This window comes from Bos taurus, chromosome 22, assembly GCF_002263795.3.
Source record: "Bos taurus isolate L1 Dominette 01449 registration number 42190680 breed Hereford chromosome 22, ARS-UCD2.0, whole genome shotgun sequence".
NCBI classification, from domain to species: Eukaryota; Metazoa; Chordata; class Mammalia; order Artiodactyla; family Bovidae; genus Bos; species Bos taurus.
The window spans coordinates 44,836,997-44,856,815 of NC_037349.1; the positions used below are offsets into that span (position 1 = coordinate 44,836,997).

At 38.4% G+C, this 19,819-nt stretch overlaps 1 protein-coding gene across 8 annotated transcripts in view; it reads left to right on the forward strand.

Annotated features, from left to right (window-relative positions):
• The window catches only part of ERC2 (ELKS/RAB6-interacting/CAST family member 2), a 980,761-nt gene that overhangs the window by 297,621 nt on the left and 663,321 nt on the right, over positions 1-19,819 (forward strand). For all 8 annotated transcript variants that reach the window (XM_024982903.2, XM_024982905.2, XM_059879783.1 and 5 more), the window contains 1 exon segment: positions 15,193-15,348. In XM_024982903.2, the coding sequence (XP_024838671.1) occupies positions 15,193-15,348 (156 nt within the window).

Here is a 19,819-nt window from a genome sequence, read left to right on the forward strand (position 1 = left end):
ATCAAGAAGTTCCTTAGTTCTTCTTCACTTTCTGCCATAAGGGTGGTGTCATCTGCATATCTGAGGTGATTGATATTTCTCCCAGAAATCTTGATTCCAGCTGTGCTTCCTCCAGCCCAGCGTTTCTCATGATGTACTCTGCATATAAGTTAAATAAGCAGGGTGCCAATATACAGCCTTGACGTACTCCTTTTCCTATTTGGAACCAGTCTGTTGTTCCATGTCCAGTTCTAACTGCTGCTTCCTGACCTGCATACAGGTTTCTCAAGAGGCAGGTCAGGTGGTCTGGTATTCCCATCTCTTGAAGAATTTTCCACAGTTTATTGTGATCCACACAGTCAAAGGCTTTGGCGTAGTCAATAAAGCAGAAATAGATGTTTTTCTGGGACTCTCTTGCTTTTTCCATGATCCAGCAGATGTTAGCAATTTGATCTGATACATGCTAAAACATTGATGAACCTTGAAACATTATGCTAAATGAAAGAAGCCTGCTGTGAAAGGACACATCTTATATGATTCCATATATATATATGAACCGTCCAATATAGGCAACTCTATAGAGATAGAAAGTAGATCAGTGGTTTCTATCAAGAGATAGAAAGTAGATTAGGAACTAGGGGGAGAGGAGAAACAGTTGTGACTACTAATAGGTACAGCAGTTTGGGGTGATGAAAGTATTCTGGAATTAGTTTGTGGTGATGGTTACATAAAGCACTGAATTGTACACTTTAAAAGAGTGAATTTTATGGTATATATATTGTATATCAATAAAGCTATTGCTAAAAAGTGAAGATATTACAAACAAAAGGATCAATAACTTTGATTACTCAAAGATTAAAATATAAAATGAGCTATAGAATAACCAACTAGGAGATGCATTTCTGAGGTTTATGGTAGTTAGTTTTAATAAAGAGGTTATATTTATTAGTGTGAAATAAAAGTTTGGGGAAAATAACGTACCATTAATTCTAGAGATTCTTGACATTAATTCTATAAGTGGAGATTATATAGGATTTTTTCTTCTTTTGCCCCCTGTGTTCTTATGTTTTCAATAATGTGCATTCATCTTATAGGGATGATCAGGAATTATTATTTAGGAAAAACAGCAATAAGTTTGTTGAAAGAAAAATCATCTATCAAAAATCTTAAACAGTTTCTTCTGATTTCTTTTTCTGAACTAAAGACTCCAAAGTGGAGAAGGTTATATTATGTATGGAAGTTGAGAATATGGTTCTGCCACTTGTTGTTTCTCCGAAGTCCAGCTTTCCCTTCTGTGAAATGGAACCATGATACCAGGCTTCATAGAGTTGTGATGGGGATTAAAATGGATTTAAGACATGGGAAAATCCTGGCATACATTATATACTCAAGGAATTCTCTGCTTGTCCATCTAGTCCTTTTCAGTCTGGAAATGGAATTTTACCTGTAAAAAAGGGGAGGTACCTTTGAGCAAGGACCACTGGAGAGAAAGAATTTAACAAGCTTATTTCAGGCAGAGTCTTAGCTCTGCATACACACAAGGTTTACATGTGGAAAGATTTTAAAAGTATCTTTGAAATCAGAAATCAGTGGAGAAAAAACAGTAACTCCCGTAGGCCTGTGGTGTAATACATGATCCGGGACTTTGCTGGGCCCTTGGCAATCACTTGTCCCCTCTTGCTCTCACTGTTCTCATTTGGCAAATGAAAGGATTGAACAAAGTGTCCTGCTTTAAAAATTCTACCAAATCTGAAGGATTGGTGACTGGCAATTTGGGCTCTCAAAGGGCCTGCCTGGGGAGTCTGAATTGACAGGGCATTCTTGCAGTTTAAATCTTTGCTTTGTTTGCTCCCTCGCGGCCAGCTCTGCCCAGGCCAGCAGCCCCTGCCTTCTCCCTTGTTGGTGCTCAGGTTCCCAGCTTATTGTTTATTTAGGGACTGCAATTTCCTTATTGGCGTGTGCCCCCCTCCAGCAGAGTTGAGAAGTTAACCACAGGCCTCAAGTGAACCCCCCTTCAAGTTTCAGTAATGATAGTGTACCGGCCATCTCATGCCTCATCCCTAAGGCATGGTCCAGTTTCCACATCCCTCAGGCCACGCTGGTGACTTGGGGTGGCCTGAATTCCTCTGCCGCCTGTTGCTTTTTCCATGAGATAAGCGTTTTGAATGTAGAAGGATTTGTGTTATGTTTTGGAGATCCTTAGAATGAGGTCTCAAACCAGGACTATTGGGGACTTCGGGGAGGTGTTAAAAGAAATGGGAGAGCAAGTTAAGGTCCTAGAAAGCCAGAAGGAGAACTTCTTCACCTTATCTTTTCCCAAAGAGAGTTGGAAGAGAACAGAAGTGTCAGGTGTCCATCTTTTTGTTCCTCTCTGAAATGCATTCACAGTTTTGCAAAGTAGTATTTCACTGAATTTCTGGGAAATCAGCCCTGTTTGTAATCAGATGTTTGTGAAAGATGACATGGATCCATTCTTGGGAGGGCAGGCTGCAGACATCGAGGGGCTACTCCTGTCATTTGGAAGCAGTTTCTTAAACTTCTTCTTCCTCTTCTTCTCTTTCCAGCATCGTCATTATTTTCTTTTGACCTTGCTCTGTCATCTTTAAAGGCTATAAGTACTATGTGGAAGAAAGAACCAAAGTAGACTTGCTTCTAGGTGGTTGACTATCTCTCGATCCAGTCTTTCCTGAGATTATCCCAGGGACAGCAAGGTCCCAGTGTGGCTTCCTCACTCCTAGTCAAGGGAAGTTTTATGGAAGGAACCATTCTAGTTTTATGAAAGATGTTTTTTTAAAAATGATTAGAGATGAAAATTCAGGTGATACAAGGAAATGCTTCATGAAGTCTTATCATGAAGCAGACAGTCTCCATTTGGAGAACTGCAAAATAAGGTGGAAGGTAGGAAACTTTCCTAGGATAAGGAATAAAGAACAAGAAAGAGAAAAATAGAGAGTATCTGATTTGCTAGGACCTCATAGTCCACCTTGTTTGAAGTAACAACAAGTAAGGAAATAAGTATACAGTTGGCTTAGTGTCTGGTGATTGGCTGACTGGATATACTATGTTTCTGGTCCGGTAGAACATTTACAGGGACATGAAAGTTAACGTATTTTGGTGTGTGGATGTGGCACCCTCTTGAGCCCAGAAAGTTATTTCAACAAAAGAGAAAATCTTAGGCAAGTTAATTACCTTTTGTAAGTATTGTGACCTATAAAATGGGTAAAATAAATACTTACTTCATAGGGTTATGGGCAAGACTAAATGAGATTTTCTAGCATAGTGCTTGCCTTAATTAATAATACACATGAGCTGATGTTATTAGTATTAACTTCATTTTTAAATACCAGAATGGAGAAACGTTGTTTGCTTCTGTCCTGTGCTATTCCTTTCTGTATATTCAGATAATCCAAATATATTTATTTAACATAAATGGGAAAGAAAACATAGATGAAAAGAAAATCCTTTGATTTCTTTTCCCAACCTGAGAAACTTATAAATAAATACTGATTTTTGTGTCATCCCATCCTTAAAGGGAATGTCCTTGGAGGCCAAGTCATTGTTAAACACAGGCACAAACAACAACAAAAAACCAGTTTCTGATGCACCCAGTTCACAGGTTGGTACTGGAGAGGCTCTATGTTAGTTTGTGGCACAGACATATGGATACAGTTTTAAATTGACCATTGCTCCCTTCCATGCATTGGAAATGTAAGAAACTTTCAATATTAATTAAAGCAGCTTTGTATGTAGGGCTGATACTCAGTTGAGAGGCATAGGTATAGCTATAATGATTGTAAAATACTGAAATACTTCCGTGGTTATCCCAAACCCTCAGAGTACGCCTCCCACTCTAGCTCTTACCCCAAATTCAGCAAAGAGTTATCCCCTGCTCCTGCAGGGACTCTGAGACCTGGTTGCAGTGCTCCAGGTGGCAGCTGTTCTGGTTGGTTCTTGCCCCATGCAGTATTGCTGTTGAATGTCTCCACAATCACCCCGACTTAAAACACTGGGATTCAGTTTCCAGTTATAATATGACTCCATTGAAACTGCCCTCATGTCACCAGTAATACTCTAATTTTTTTTTCTTAGTCTTTAGTGTCTTCAAATCTTTGTTTGACCTTCTTTCTTTCTTGAAACTTCACTTGCTAATTTTCTGCAACTTTTTCCATGATTTCCATAACTTTTTCTTGTTTTTTTTTTTTTTTTTATTAACCTGTCTTTCCTCTGGCAGTACTGCTGCTAGTTTTTCTATACTTGATTCTCAGCTGTATCTGAGAATTCTTTCACTGCTAGGCAAATGACCCATCATCTCTACTGTCTCAACTTCCATTTTAGCTTTTGTTGTTGTTCAGTCACTCAGTTGTGTTTGACTCTTTGCAACCTCATGGACTGCAGTGCGCCAGGCTTCCCTGTCCTTCACCATCGCTCAGACCTTGCTCAAACTCATGTCCATTGAGTCAGTGATGCCATCCAACCATCTTGTCTACTGTCATTCCCTTTTCCTCCCGCCTTCAATCTTGCCCAGCATCAGGATCTTTTCCAGTGAGTCAGTTCTTCACATCAGGTGGCCAAAGTATTGGAGCTTCAGCTTCAATATCAATTCTTCCAATGAATATTCAGGACTGATTTCCTTTAGGATTGACTGGTTGGATCTCCTTGCAGGGAGATCTCTTGATCTCATCTCTCTGGGACTCTCAAGGGTCTTCTCCAGCACCACAGTTCAAAAGCATCAATTCTTCAACACTCAGCTTTCTTTATAGTCCAACTCTCACGTCCATACATGACTTTGTAAAAACTATAGCTTTGACTGTACACACCATTATCAGCAAAGTAATATCTTTGCTTTTTAATACGCTGTCTAGGTTTGTCAGAGCTTTTCTTTGAAGGAGCAAGCTTCTTACTTTCATGGCTGCAGTCACCATCTGAAGTAATTTTGGAGTCCAGGACAATAAAGTGTCTTACTGATTCCATTGTTTCTCCATCTGTTTGCCATAAAGTGATGGGACTGGATGCCATGATCTTAGTTTTTTGAATGTTGAGTTTTAAGTAAGCTTTTTCACTCTCTTTGACCTTCATTAAGAGGCTCTTTAGTTGCTCTTTGCTTTCTGCCATAAGGGTGGTGTCATCTGTATATCTAAGGTTATTGATAATTCTCCCCACAATCTTGATTCCAGCTTATGCTTCATCCAGCCCGGCATTTCACATGATGTTCTCTGCATATAAGTTAAATAGGCAGGATGACAGTAAACAACCTTGATGCACTACTTCCCAGTTTTGAACCAGTCTTTTGTTTCGTGTCTGGTTCTAACTGTTGGTTCTTGATCTGCATACAGATTTCTCAGGAGACAGGCAAGGTGGTCTGGTATTCCCATCTCATGAAGAATTTTCCACAGTTTGTTGTGATCCACACAGTCAAAGGCTTTGGTGTAAGTGAATAAAGCAGAAGTAGATGTTTTTCTGGAACTCTTGCTTTTTCTATGATCCGGCGGATGTTGGCAATTTGATCTCTGGTTCCTCTACCTTCTCTAGCCTCACTTGTGCTTTGCTAGCATGTGAGATGAGTGCAATTGTGTGTTAGTTTGAACATTCTTTGGCATTGCCTTTCTTTGGGATTGAATTGAAAACTGAGGTTTTATTATTAACTTCTCCAAGGCCATCTTATTGCATTCTTTTTACCAGCTTATAAATAATTCCCAGTCAGACTCAAGTATACACTCTTAGCTTGATTCTGAAGAGTGCTTATCAATTCATCTCCATCTTTCTTTCATTTCCTACTCCAATGCAACTAAAAGTGATCTATACTTTTAATCAGTCCTGTCTTACTCCTCCTTGATACATATTCCATATGTGCATGCTCAGTCATGTCCAACTCTTTGCAACCCCATGGACTGTAGCCCACCAGATTCTGCTGTCCATGGAATTTTCCTGGCAAGAATATTGTAGTGGGTTGCCATTTCCTACTCCAGGGGATCTTGCCAACCCAGGGATTGAACCCATGTCTCCTGCATTGGCAGGTGTATTCTTTACCACTATGCCACCTGGGAATCCCTACATAGTCCATACTTGTTCTCTTATTCCTTTAACTTATATTAATTAAAATTTAATTTCTGACTTCTCTGTGTTCTTACACAGGGCTATATCTAACTATATTTTAGTATTATCTTTTGCACTATTTCTTGTATATTATGCTTTCTAGTTACAAGTGACTGAAACTCTGCTATTGTATTTTAATATTCTGAAGAGTGTATGATTCAGATGTAGCTGTATCTTGCTGTTCAAATGATGTTATAAGGGCCCCATGATTTAGGCAGATTCTTACTACATGGTATCAAAGAAGACATGAACCAGCCACAGACCCATATTTTTCTTATCATTCATAATCTCAGAAAAGGAGAGGTCCTTGATTTTGTGTCAGTTCCCTCAAAGAACTCTGCTTGGCCTTGATGGCTTAATGAGTTCACCCCTGGATCATTCAGTGTCCAGAGGTGGTGCTTGTCATCAAGGGTCAGACTGGAAAACCCCACTAAAACCACAGGGAGTTGGGGCGATGTAGTTCCCAAATGGGGAAGAAGTTGAGCAGATAGTTAAAAAGAAATAGATACACACTACAGCTAGAAAGAGGAAGGAAGGGAATCTTGATAGAGGACCTACTGTGTGGTAGGTATTATCCTGGAAGGTGTGCATCTTGTCACTCGTTCTATTCTCATCACAACCTCAGGTTATAGGATTAGCAAGGTTAGGAATATAGTCATTAAGGTGGATTGAAAATAGATGCTACTGTCTTCTACATGTGTATGTCACGGAACTGGGAGTGGATAGGGACTTACTATACTGTTGTTGGCCTATAACAGCAACCCTTTATTCCCCTGAGGGAGTTTCATGATAGATACTTTGCATGCATTACAGATCACTTGTAATTTTCATAACCTGCTCTTGAGCATGGTCTTATTTAAGGGGAGCTCGGTGTTTTGCCCAAAGACATAAAAACCTGAAGCAGGGTGTGCATTCAGGTTTGTGACTGTACTCTTGCCTGGAAAATCCCATGGACGGAGGAGCCTGGTAGGCTGCAGTCCATGGGGTTGCTAGGGGTCGGACACGACTGAGTGACTTCACTTTCACCTTTCACTTTCATGCATTGGAGAAGGAAATGGCAACCCACTCCAGTGTTCTTGCCTGGAGAATCCCAGAGACGGGGGAGCCTGGTGGGCTGCTGTCTATGGGGTCGCACAGAGTCGGACACGACTGAAGCGACTTAGCAGCAGCAGCAGCAAGAGTTAGTTGGATTGTTTTATTTTAGCTCTGTTTGTTAGATACGAGTCTGTTAACCTCCACAACAAATTAATACATGGAGACGAAAACCTCAGAGGTCACAGTGTGTCCGTCAAGAACCACCAGCGATGCATCTTCTCCCTGAGGGTCATTAGTAATGTGCCCAGAGACAGTACAGCAGAATGATGCATTCCTAGGGAGTGGATTTCATGAAGAATGAGTCAGAAGTAGGCAAGTGAGACCATGAAAAGAAACATCAAAGCACCCTAACTGCTTTTACTTTGAACTAGCCCAACCTAATTCTGTGCTTGTACATTTTGTTCTAAAGAATTAGATACCATCTGAATAAACAGACAAACAAGAAAACAACATGAAAAAACAGCATGTCCGTTGTCATCTTCTAATCTAGGTCATCATCTTTGTATATTTTGATAAGGCTCAGGAAGAAGAGTTTTTGAAATTTTGTTTTTTTTCTCCTAACTTGCCGTAGGCCCAAGTTGACTTCTTTCTGGAGTACTTAACTTGGGCTCACATAACCATGGTGAACCCCACACAATAAATCCTTCAAAAAGCAGGGCATTACTCAGATAACTGAACTGAGGACTGCTCAGTTATGTTTGCAGCTGCAACTAGATGATTTTAAAAAGTTAAGCCTTCAAGAGCCTCTGTGGTATCCAGTAATAATAGTCTAGAATTTTATTCTAAATAAAGTGTAATATAATTATGTAAGGATGTTTCCTGAACATTAGATCACATCTTCTCTTTAAACCATTCGGCCCTATTTTTGTTGATTAATGTCCGTAGACTGTTATGTGATCACAGAGAGTTCCATGCTCTTTAAAAAAACAACAACAAAAAAAACTTGTATTTTCTTTCCTGGCCAGATATTAAAATGAAACTAGTAATTCTTCCTGTAATTGAAAGGAAAGCACATTGTGACACTCAGCAATAACATAATTGTTACTTTTTGTGACTAAATGATACTGCTTTTTTGATGTTCCACCCACTCACCATTTCAGTGTTCACAGTTCCTAGACAGGAGCTGAAATCTGTTTCTTGGTGTTTAAGAGGAACATAATGTTTGACAAACACAAAAAGGATAATAAAGGCATCCTTACTGGCAAATTTGCTCCAGAAAGTTTACTCCTAGAGTTGCTGTACACTTAGGCCAAATTGGATATCTTTGGAGAATAGCTTCATGTTTTTCTAAATGTAATTGACCAGTAAAGTTGTTCTTGTTTCTTTTACATTGATTCGTCTTGTTCTTTGTGTAAGCTGGACACCTAAATTCATTTAAAATACCCAAGTCACACAAGGACCTTATGAAAGGGCAGATTCAGATTCAGTAGTTGTGAGCTGAGGCCTGAGAGTCTGTATTTCTAAAAAGCTCCCAGGTGATGTCAGTGCTATGGTCTGTAGACTACACGGTGTAACAAGGATATAGACTGCTCCATGGTAGAGAGGTAAGGGTGCCCACGTATCTTGTTCACATCTACCTGGTATCTCACACATCTGGTGCCTGGTACCCAGCAGATGCTCAGTATGCATTTGTTGAATGACTGAGAGAACTTCTTGTATCTAAATTTACTATCAACTATAGCAGACATGTCCTAGAAAAATCCAAAGATTATGTATATCCAAAGATATTATATATATATAATAAAGCAGAGATGAAATAAATTTATTTTAGTCTTTCCACCTGACATCTATCCTTACAGCTATAGTCCCTGCACTCGTGTGCTTGCTAGTATTCATGGCTGATTCCAGAATTACCAGGCTGGGCCCATTAGGTAGGTGATTGCTAGGGGTTCACTTCCAGTGATTTATTGTTTGCCCATCAGAAGGGTGTCCCTGGTGGCTCAGACAGTAAAGAATCTGCCTGCAATGCAGGAGACCCAGGTTTGATCCCTGGGTGAGGAAGATCCACTGGAGAAAGGATAGGCTACCCACTCCAGTATTCTTGGACTTCCCTTGTGGCTCAGCTGGTGAAGAATCTGCCTGCAGTGTGGGAGACCTGGGTTCGATCCCTGGGTTGGGAAGATCCCCTGGAGAAGGGAAGGGCAACTCACTCCAGTATTCTGGCCTGGAGAATTCCAGGAACAGAGGAGCCTGGTGGGCTGCAGTCCACGGGGTCGCAAAGAGTTGGTCCTCAGATAACTATTTTGCATCTTTTGAATGATGGATATAAAATAGTCTTGGACATGAATCTTTCAGTAGGAGTTATGATCTGTATGTATAAAATAAAGTATTATTACAAGTATTTTATGAGTATGTGGAAAGAAATGACTTAAAGAGCTATTCAATTCAGACATTTTTTTCTAACTCATGGGGAATGAAGCAAACACATTTCAGTTGTTTTCAGCCCCTGCAATCTTTAACATTCCTGCAGTCTTTAACAAAAATATATTATAAAAGCAAAACAATTTCATGCTTTTCCTATCCCAAGACTACTTGAAAAATGTCACCTGAGACATGGAGCGGCAAGTTCAGGGAGCATGGGAGTCTGCCTGTTCTCTCACTGCTCAGGGTTCAGAGCAGGCTCTCAGTAAATGACTTGAGTGACAGAAGCTGACAAGGTGATGTGAATATTTAAGCCCTCGATTATTTTAAGTTGGGGCTAATCATGGCAAGTTTTCTTTTGAAGAATCCAAATCATTGTTTTGACTCTTTTCTTCCGTATATAACCCTGAGCTTAACGTGATCATTAAAGTTCTATTTTCCCCCCCAAGAATTGACTTCTAGAGTAATAACACTGGAAAACTCAAAGTAAATAGAATGCTTTGCTGTAGGACCTTGCAGAATGATTAATGCTAATATGCATTGGGAATCCCCAATAATCATTTCTCAAACTTACTTGACCCTGCAGGCCCCTTTTCACAGAGCATTTGGTTTCTGTGAACTTCAGGAAAAGCTGTTTCTATTTCACTTTCTCTGTCTCTAAGGAAGGCCTAGAATTATCTGCTTTGAGAGCTTGCTTCTTTGTGAAACACAATCTAGATGAGTATTTGAAAATCACTACATAAATTATTTTAAAATATCCATTATAGATAATATGTAAAGATATTCTGATGAAGATTCTTTGGTGATTGAGAGTAAAATATTGCTCTACCTTCTAAAATTCCACTTTGAGGATGTCTTCACTTAAGTTTTTTTTCTCTCTGTTGTACACTAGTGCTTGAGTTACTGAGCATGTGCATTTTGTATTTGTTTTGAAAGTGAAAGTTGCTCATTATGTCCGACTCTTTGCAACCCTATGGACCATACAGTCCATTCACTTCCCCAGGCCAGAATACTGGAGTGGGTTGCCTTTCCCTTCTCCAAGGGATCTTCCCAACCAGGGATAGAACCCAGGTCTCCCACATTGCGGGCTGATTCTTTACCAGTTGAGCCACAAGGAAAGCCCAAGAATACTGGAGTGGGTAGCCCATCCCTTCTCCAGCAGATCTTCCCAACCCAGGAATTGAACCGGGGTCTCCTGAATTGCAGGCTGATTCTTTACCAACTGAGCTATCAGGAAAGCCCTCTGTTTTGAAAGGCAATGTTTATGTACCACATTGAGCCATATCAGGACATGTGAGATAGTTTTCTTCTATAGTCTTCCTTAAACACATGTTTTTAGTGATTTATCTTAGCTTTAGAGATTTTTGAAAAAGAAAAAAAAAATTGTTCTCTTTGAATTTCTGAAACTGAAGCAATGTAGCAGCTGTGACCATGGCAGTCATTTTCTTTGCCTTAATTTTTCATGCTTATATTTTCTTATGTCTTTCTCTGGCTCAGCATTTTGAATATCTTCTAGGGCAGAATCAATGCACCATCTAATACGTTTGTATTTTGCATCTTTTATCTTCCCTAGATCTTGCTGATATTCTTCCATCTCCTTTTCTCCATGCTTGTGATTTTGGTTATGAGTTCTTGAAATGGACTTCTTACTATAAGAACAGAAATATCAATAAGGACAGAAAAATAGATCTTTATTAAAGTAACTTCTACAATATCCATTTCTCTATCATCTTTTTTTCTTTCATTATTTTCTTTTGATGTTCTTGCACATCTGTGACTAAAAGAAAAAAGTTTGGAAGGAAAAAGAGGCTGCTTATTTTAAGAAAATTAGTAAAATTAAAATATTATTTTAAAAACGTGTTTTACTAATTTGGTGAAATTTTAACTCAGGTATGTATAGATCAAAAGGATTTTCTATGTTTCTATGTGACTTCATTCTGATCTTTCTTTAGCAATGTGTAATTTTTAAAAGTCCAGTGAAAAGCTCCTTTTAACCCATTTTGAAGTTAGCAGTTGTGGTCACTGCTAACTAAACTCTTAGAAGTTGACTGAGAGGAAAGCTGAGGGTTGCTTTTCCCCTTGTCTGCATGATTGAGATGAAACTTTAACAAGTGCTAACAAGAAATAAGGAGAAGGCAATGGCACCCCACTCTAGTACTCTTGCCTGGAAAATCCCATGGATGGAGGAGCCTGGTAGGCTGCAGTCCATGGGGTCACTAAGAGTCGGACATGACTGAGCGACTTCTCTTTCACTTTTCACTTTCATGCATTGGAGAAGGAAATGGCAACCCACTCCAGTGTTCTTGCCTGGAGAATCCCAGGGACGGGGGAGCCTGGTGGGCTGCCATCTATGGGGTTGCACAGAGTCGGACATGACTGAAGCGACTTAGCAGCAGCAGCAGCAACAAGAAATAAAGTTTAAAATATGGGACTACAAAGTATATTTCAGTACACGTATATTTATATACATATGTGTATACTTATGTATAAATACATATGTATACATGTAAATATGTATACACATATGTATACATATAAATATGTCAATTTAGACTTGAATCTGAAATCAAAGGAGATTTTATATTAAAAAGCAGGAATGTTGTCTATTTCTTTCACACTTAACTTACAGGTAAGTTCTTGTAAAAATTGTACTTAGATATTTGTAAATGCTGAAAAATTTGTATCTCAGTAAAGAGCAGAAATCTACATTAATGTTTTAATAGATTAATGATAATGTTTTAATAGATATCTTTATGTTTTAAAGAAATAATATAGTCTTAAGGCTTCATGGGAGGTAAATAAAATAGTTAATAGTGGATATATTTGGGTGATGAGATTGAGGTGGATATCATAATTATCTCTGTGACTTTTCAAGTTTTCTGTAATGAGCATGGCTTAATTTTATAGTCAGAAAAAATGTTGATTTAAAATGACTCTCATTTATTCATCGGAGAAGGCAATGGCACCCAACTCCAGTATTCTTGCCTGGAAAATCCCATGGACGGAGGAGCCTGGAAGGCTGCAGTCCATGGGGTCGCTGAGGGTCAGACACGACTGAGCGACTTCGCTATCACGCATTGGAGAAGGAAATGGCAACCCACTCCAGTGTTCTTGCCTGGAGAATCCAAGGGATGGGGGAGCCTGGTGGGCTGCCATCTATGGGGTCTCACAGAGTCGGACACAACTGAAGTGACTTAGCAGCAGCAGCAGCAGGGGCATTTATTTATAAGCCAGAAATAAAAACACCAATACAGTATACTAACACATATATATGGAATTTAGAAAGATGGTAACAATAACCCTGTATACGAGACAGCATAAGAGACACTGCTGTATAGAACAGTCTTTTGGACTCTGTGGGAGAGAGAGAGGGTGAGATGATATGGGAGAATGGCATTGAAATACGTATAGTATCATATATGGAACGAGTCGCCAGTCCAGGTTCGATGCAAGATACTGGATGCTTGGGGCTGGTGCACTGGGACGACCCAGAGGGATGGTATGGGGAGGGAGGAGGGAGGAGGGTTCAGGATGGGGAACACATGTATACCTGTGGTGGATTCATTTCGATATTTGGCAAAACCAATACAATATTATAAAATTTAAAAATAAAACAAAATTTAAAAAAAAAAGGAATTCAAATGAGTCATTAAGAAGGACTCCCTACATTTATCAGCTTGGCCTGCTATAAGAAAATACCACAGGCTGGGTGGCTAAAAAAAACAGAAATTTATTTTCTTGCAGTTCTGGAGGCTGGAAGTCTAAGATCAGGGTGCCAGCATGGTTGGATTCCTGTGAGAATCCTGGCTTTCAGAGAGTCACCCTCTTGCTCTGTTCTCACATGACAGAGAGAGAAAACAAGCTCTCTAGTATCTCTTCTTATGAGGGCGTTAATCCCATCATGAGGGTTCCATACTCATGACTCCATCTAATCCTGATTACCTCCCAAAGGCCTCCTCTCCAAATATAATCACATTAGGGATTAGAGCTTCAGCATATAAATTTTGGAGGCACCTAGACATTTAGTCTCTAACATTCTCCTCACTCAAATTGGCAATATACAAGATTACCAGATATGCATCTAACATTGAAAAAGACTTGCAGGCTATAAATAAAAAATGATAGTTATCGCTGGATGATAGAAATATAGGGAATTTTCTCCATTTTTTGTGAATTTCAAGTATATTACTTTTATAAGTGAAAAGATACAATAAATACTATTTTAAAAGGAAAATGAAATACTACAGAATGGAATGTAATATTCCATAATAATGTTGCAAATTTCAAAATCATTTTCTTTTATCTTCTTGCTTTTTATGTGTGTGTGTGTGTCTTCAGCACGTAGAGCACCCAGGTATGGGAACACAGTGGAGCTCAGTGCTGCTGCTGCTGGTTCTCATTTTTCCTTTTTAACAGTAATGGCAATGTTCATGATAATGAAACATGCCAGTGGGCATGTAATATAGGAAAGTGAAATAGAAAGTAGCCACAAAATCAGGACACGCATAATTGTTAAAGTTTTTTTCTGAGTTGTTATAAATAGAATAGCCCATTCATTGTCTTTACTTTTAGAACTCTTTAGTTTCTTAGATTCTAAAAAAAATGAATTAGTTTAAAAAAAATGGGTTAGTGGCTCATTTTTCATTAACTTCCAATTGCAAATGTAATACAACCTCCTTGAATCTACACAATAAAATGGCAGGGAGATGTGACAGTGAGAAAACTTGACATCAAACTTCCAGTGTGTTTCATTCCAAGCACTGATTTGAGTTTAATACCTGAGGTTGAAGAACTGTTTTTCCCTCTATAATGCATTTCCTCTCTCCTCTCCTCTCCTTCTAATGCATCATTTCTTATTACACTCTACCTTGTGTGTGGAATCTGTCATTTCCTTCTTTAAAGAAAATTATCTATGATTTGTCCTCAATTAACCCCACATTTGAGTGTAATATTTCTAGTTTTTTTTTTTTTTAACTCTGTAAATCAATAGGTAAGAAATGCCCTTCAAGATAGTGATTTTTTTTGTCACACAGGAAGCTGTCTGCTTGCCAAGTAAATCATGATGTGATATATTATTTCCAGTTGCTATAATTTTCAATATTTAGTGTGTCAGTCATACTAGGTCATGATTCAGTTATTTAACTTCACTTATGTCTATATTTTAGATGAGAATCCTTTCCCCCATTAGTAGATTTTAATTTCCTTCTCTTTCACAGTCAAATTCCAAGCATGCCTTATAAAACTAGCCACAAAATACACACATGAACAAACTGTTTTTGTGTGTACAAGTAGACTCGAAAATATTCACTAGTAAACTGTCTCTGAAATTATAAATTTGTCTTCTTAAATGTCATTTTTGTTTTTAACACTTTAGATCACTTTTTATCAATTTCTTTATTAATTTGATTGCTAGATATGCAACAAACATATCTAGGTAACTCTCTGTCTTGCATTGACATAAGCTGTTTATTGGGAGCTTAAAAAAAATCTCACAAGTGATCTTCAGAGGTGAAAAAAGTAAATTGTTCTGAATTCAGGGCTGTGTGTACACCATAGTTAATCTATTACTATGAATAAATTGCTTTCTGAAATTGTTTTGGTAATATTGAAAAAGCAATTTTCTTTCCCTCTCTCTCTCTCTTTTTTTTTTTTTTTTACCAACAGGACACAAAAATCGCTTCATTGGAGCGAAACATAAGGGATCTTGAGGATGAGATCCAGATGTTAAAAGCCAATGGTGTGTTGAACACTGAGGACCGTGAAGAAGAGATAAAACAAATAGAGGTTTACAAAAGTCACTCCAAGTTCATGAAAACCAAGGTATGTATAGTCCAAAGTTATAAACTTTTATATTCTTAATGTGACTGGAAAGTTATGGTTTATATACATACTTTCCCCAAATACTCACATAATCTGCTTTATGTGATACATGAAATATATGGACAATAAAGAAGAATGAGGAAATTTTTTAGTTCAAAAGCATAGATTCCAGAAAAATCAGATAAAACTTTAGGTAGAATTTCTACTTACTAAGGGGTTCAGGATTTTCTAATGAATTCTTTCAGTGTTCCTCTGTCTTGGGAATTAACATTTATTTTTAATAGTCTTTGCTCTCCAAATTTCCTGAGATTTCATAAGTTTGCTATTTTTAAAAGTTTCTGTCTTTGCCAAATTTCTGGCCCATTCCTGGAAGGTGATGAAAGGTTAATCTTGGAAGCCAATTTAACTGATTTGAATGGTATGAAGATATTTTGGTTTTAATATAGTATTTGACAGTACTGATTTTGAGTCCCAGTACTATCATTTGCTGAAAATATTCAATCTCTGTGAGCCTCAGTTTCTTCATCCATGAAATACTGATAAGAAAAAGAAAAATACCTTCATCATCGGGTCGCTTTGACAATTCCAGGAGATTATGCATTTAAAATACTTATTCCCTTGACTGATCTCTAGAAAGCATTCAGTCATGTGAGACATTGTTGTTGAGTGTAATTATTGTTACCTATTGCTGTGGAATATTTATGAAATATTATTAGAGTAATCGTTTCCATTACTTTTTATCAGTATTGCTAGTTTTAAAGAATTTGGCTTGTATTTTTCAAAGTGAAACTTTGAGTTGCAAATGGACAAATCACCTGAAAATCTGTTCTTTTTATATATGCAGAATTATTTAATTTATGAGCAGCCCAATTGGCCTTTAGAGACTTCGAAATACTTTTATTTATTCCTCTATTTAAGCCATTTTATTTTTGAAGACAATAACCACACCAATTAAAATTATTTTTTTCCTACCACTTCCTCTTAAGTACCCCTGTTCTTATTCTAGGTTTTGCTGTTTGTTGCCTTATAAAATGCAGCAGAGTTGAGTGATGCGCACTTCTGTGAGAAGGCAGTGGGAAGTGGAGAGGATAACTGCTTAAGTAATGGTTATGGTTTTTATCAGTTGTGAAATACATGGATAGTCTTTGCAGAGAATTTGCAAAATTACAGGAGAGAAATAATATCTAGTGTTTACTTTACTCTGTATGTATGTGTACATGTGTTTCTCTAGGAAAAACAAAAACCATGCTATACTTCTGTCAACTTCCATCTGTAAGTTAATGTTGAGATTTTGACTAAAAATTTTCATCAAGGAGTAGAGATATGAGAAGGAGAATGTCCAGTGTATTTGAATGTAACCCCTTGCTTTTAGTGATGGCCACAAAATGCAGAGCAGGTTTCCTTGCTAAGTTCTCCCTTCTGGTTTCTTTTTTGCAGTCCTTTCCTCTTAGAGAGTTGAGCTGACATGCCACAAGCACAGTAGTAGGGTGGCCTGCAGACAATGGCCAGATCACTCCAGGAATGAAGACCAGATGTACAGATCTGAGTGAATCCATGAAGATTGGGGGAAATGATTGTTTTGGCTCAAACTGTTCCTCCCCACCCTATCCTGTCATATATCAGTAGAAGATAGTTCAAGCCACTTGTACAATTGAAAATGCCTTGAAATTTGTAAACTCTGTCCTTCAATATAGATTGTGTCCCGGTGAATAAAACATGTATATGGTCTTCAGGAAGCAAGTGATGGCCTTTATTATCTCACAGTCTTCTGAGGCACCATCAATCCTTGAGCTAGTTTTAACTTTTAATGGTTAGTTACTTTCAAGGGTTTCCAGAGTGGTCAATTCGGAAGGATGTTCAAGGAGAGAAAAGGAGTTAGGTGAAAAGAGTGCAGGCTGAAGACTGAAGCAGACTCTGGCAGATTTCTAACCTGCCCTTGATAGCTACATGATCTTCAGGAGTGACTTAAGTCCCTCAGCCACACTTTCCTATCTATGAAGTGGGGACATCACTGCAAAACTTAGAGAGTGACTCAAAATGTTAAACAAAACTCTGCAGTTAAAGCACCCGAGTCAAAAAAGTAGGCGATGACTATATCCATTATTATTGAAGAAATATAATCAAATATATTAATAATTTTATTAAGTGCAAAGAGGAACTAAGGAGCCTCTTGATGAGGGTGAAAGAGGAGAGTGAAAAAGCTGGCTTAAAGCTTAACATTCATAAAACTAAGATTATGGCATCTGGTCCCATCACTTCATGGCAAATAGATGGGGAAACAGTGAAAGCAGTGACAGATTTTTTTTCTTCTCAGGCTCCAAAATCACTGCAGCTGGTGAAATTAAAAGATGCTTGCTTCTTGATAGGAAAGCTATGACAAACCTAGACAGTGTATTAAAAAGCGGAAACATCACCTTGCTGACAAAAGTCCTTGTAGTCAAAGCTATGGTCTTTCCAGTAGTCATGTACAGATGTGAGAGTTGGACCATAAAGAAGGCTGAGCACTAAAGAATTGATGCTTTCTAACTGTGGTGCTGAAGAAGACTGTTGATAGTCCCTTGGACAGCAAGGAGATCAAACCAGTCAATCCTAAAGGATTGGGCTTCCCTGGTGGCTCAGCTGGTAAAAAATCTACATGGAATGCAGGAGACCTGGGAGACTTGGGTTCAACCCCTGGGTTGGGAAGATCCTCTGGAGAAGGGATCAGATACCCACTCCAGTATTCTGGCCTGGAGGATTCCATGGACAGTATAGTCCATGGAGTCGCAAAGAGTCGAACACAACTGAGTGACTTTCACTTTCCTAAAGGAAATCAACGCCAAATACTCATCAGAAGGACTGATGCTGAAGCTCCATTACTTTGGCCACCTAATGCGAAGAACTGACTGATCGGAAAAGACCTGATTCTGGGAAAGATCGAAGGCAGGAGGAGAAGGGGACGATAGAGGATGAAATGGTTGGATGGCAGTACCAACTCGATGGATGTGTGTTTGAGCAAGCTTCGGGAGTTGGTGATGGACAGGGAAACCTGGAGCGCTGCTGTCTATGGGGTCATAAATAGCTGGGACTCGACTGAGTAACTGAACTGAAAATTGAATTGCTAGTGTACTTCATGGTCCATTGTAGCCTATTTGGATAACTTTTCTACAAACTTTGTATGAATGTGTTGCTTGTGAACATCACAGATATCTGAGGAGTTAATTTGTGCAATAGTTGTTTACACACATTGACAAGGAAACTGTTTAGTGTCACCACTGGAGTTTCTTGAATTCTTTTGTTTATATGCAGGATTATATGGATAAAGCTTTCAATGGTGGATTTTGAGCTCTGTGGTCCCCAAAGGGGCACTAAAAGTTGTGCATGTTCAAAATATTTCCCATTTCCCAATCCTTACCACTTAGTTGGGAAAGTAAGAAATGTACTCAAAATACCACCCTGAAGACTTGATGGGAGGAGAGTTCATTTCTGGCTGGAATAATGCAAGTTGTGCAAGGTTAAAGTTAGTGTTTTGTTTTTTGTTTTGATCAAAATAATCAGATTGGTGAAACTACAGTGATAGGTCTGGGGAAGATTGCCAACTCAATCTGTGTCTGAGCATACCTAGAAGGATATGTGAAAACACCATTCTATCCCCAATTCTATACAGTTAAGGAAGTAGGAAGAACTCAAGTCTATATGAAATTACAGACTTTTTCAAAAAATAAATATTAGATTTAAGTTGCAAAAATCTAGAGATTCTGAAATGTACTTGGGAAATGGAAATGTAATTGTTAAACTCATTTGGTTTACTGAAGCGGTGGTAGACACGGAAATCATAAGGTGACTTTGGATCCCATCTAGCAGAAAATGGTAAGTTTAATGCAGGGACAGTTGATTTCAGAAACTGTTGTTTTAATAGTTCACAAAAACTCAGAGTCATGGTAGAGGAACACTTCAGAAATTCTTATGAAATGCTGCACAAGGAGGGGACTAGAACTCTTTGAAACTAAATCTGAAAATTGCAGCTGTATATTGTTACTTCTGCCTGTGGCTTGTAATCAACATATAGAAAGCTTAAGAGTGCCCTTTCTTTTACCAGGTTTTCTGGAGAGGCAGAATCTTCAGGGTTTACGATGGTGCCAGGCTTGGCAGTGCCCACTGATCTGTTACTTTAATAGAGGTCTAAATGTGTTCTGTCTTAATTACTTGGAAGCTTACTTTTTTTAATTAAAAAAAAGATTTTAAAAGTTTTAAAGTCAACCTAATCATTAAAAAATAGCTCCTAGAGTATCTATGTTCTCATTTGCTTATATTTTTGAAATTTTAGCTGAAAAGTACTTTCATGACCCATTGGTGATACAATTAACTCAGCATTTGATTCCTTGTCATCAATCTCAATTTCTGTGTGTAACTATTTGCTCCAAATAGATAATTGCTATCATCACTTAGTCGCTAAGTCGTGTCTGACTCTTGCAACCCTATGGACTGTGGC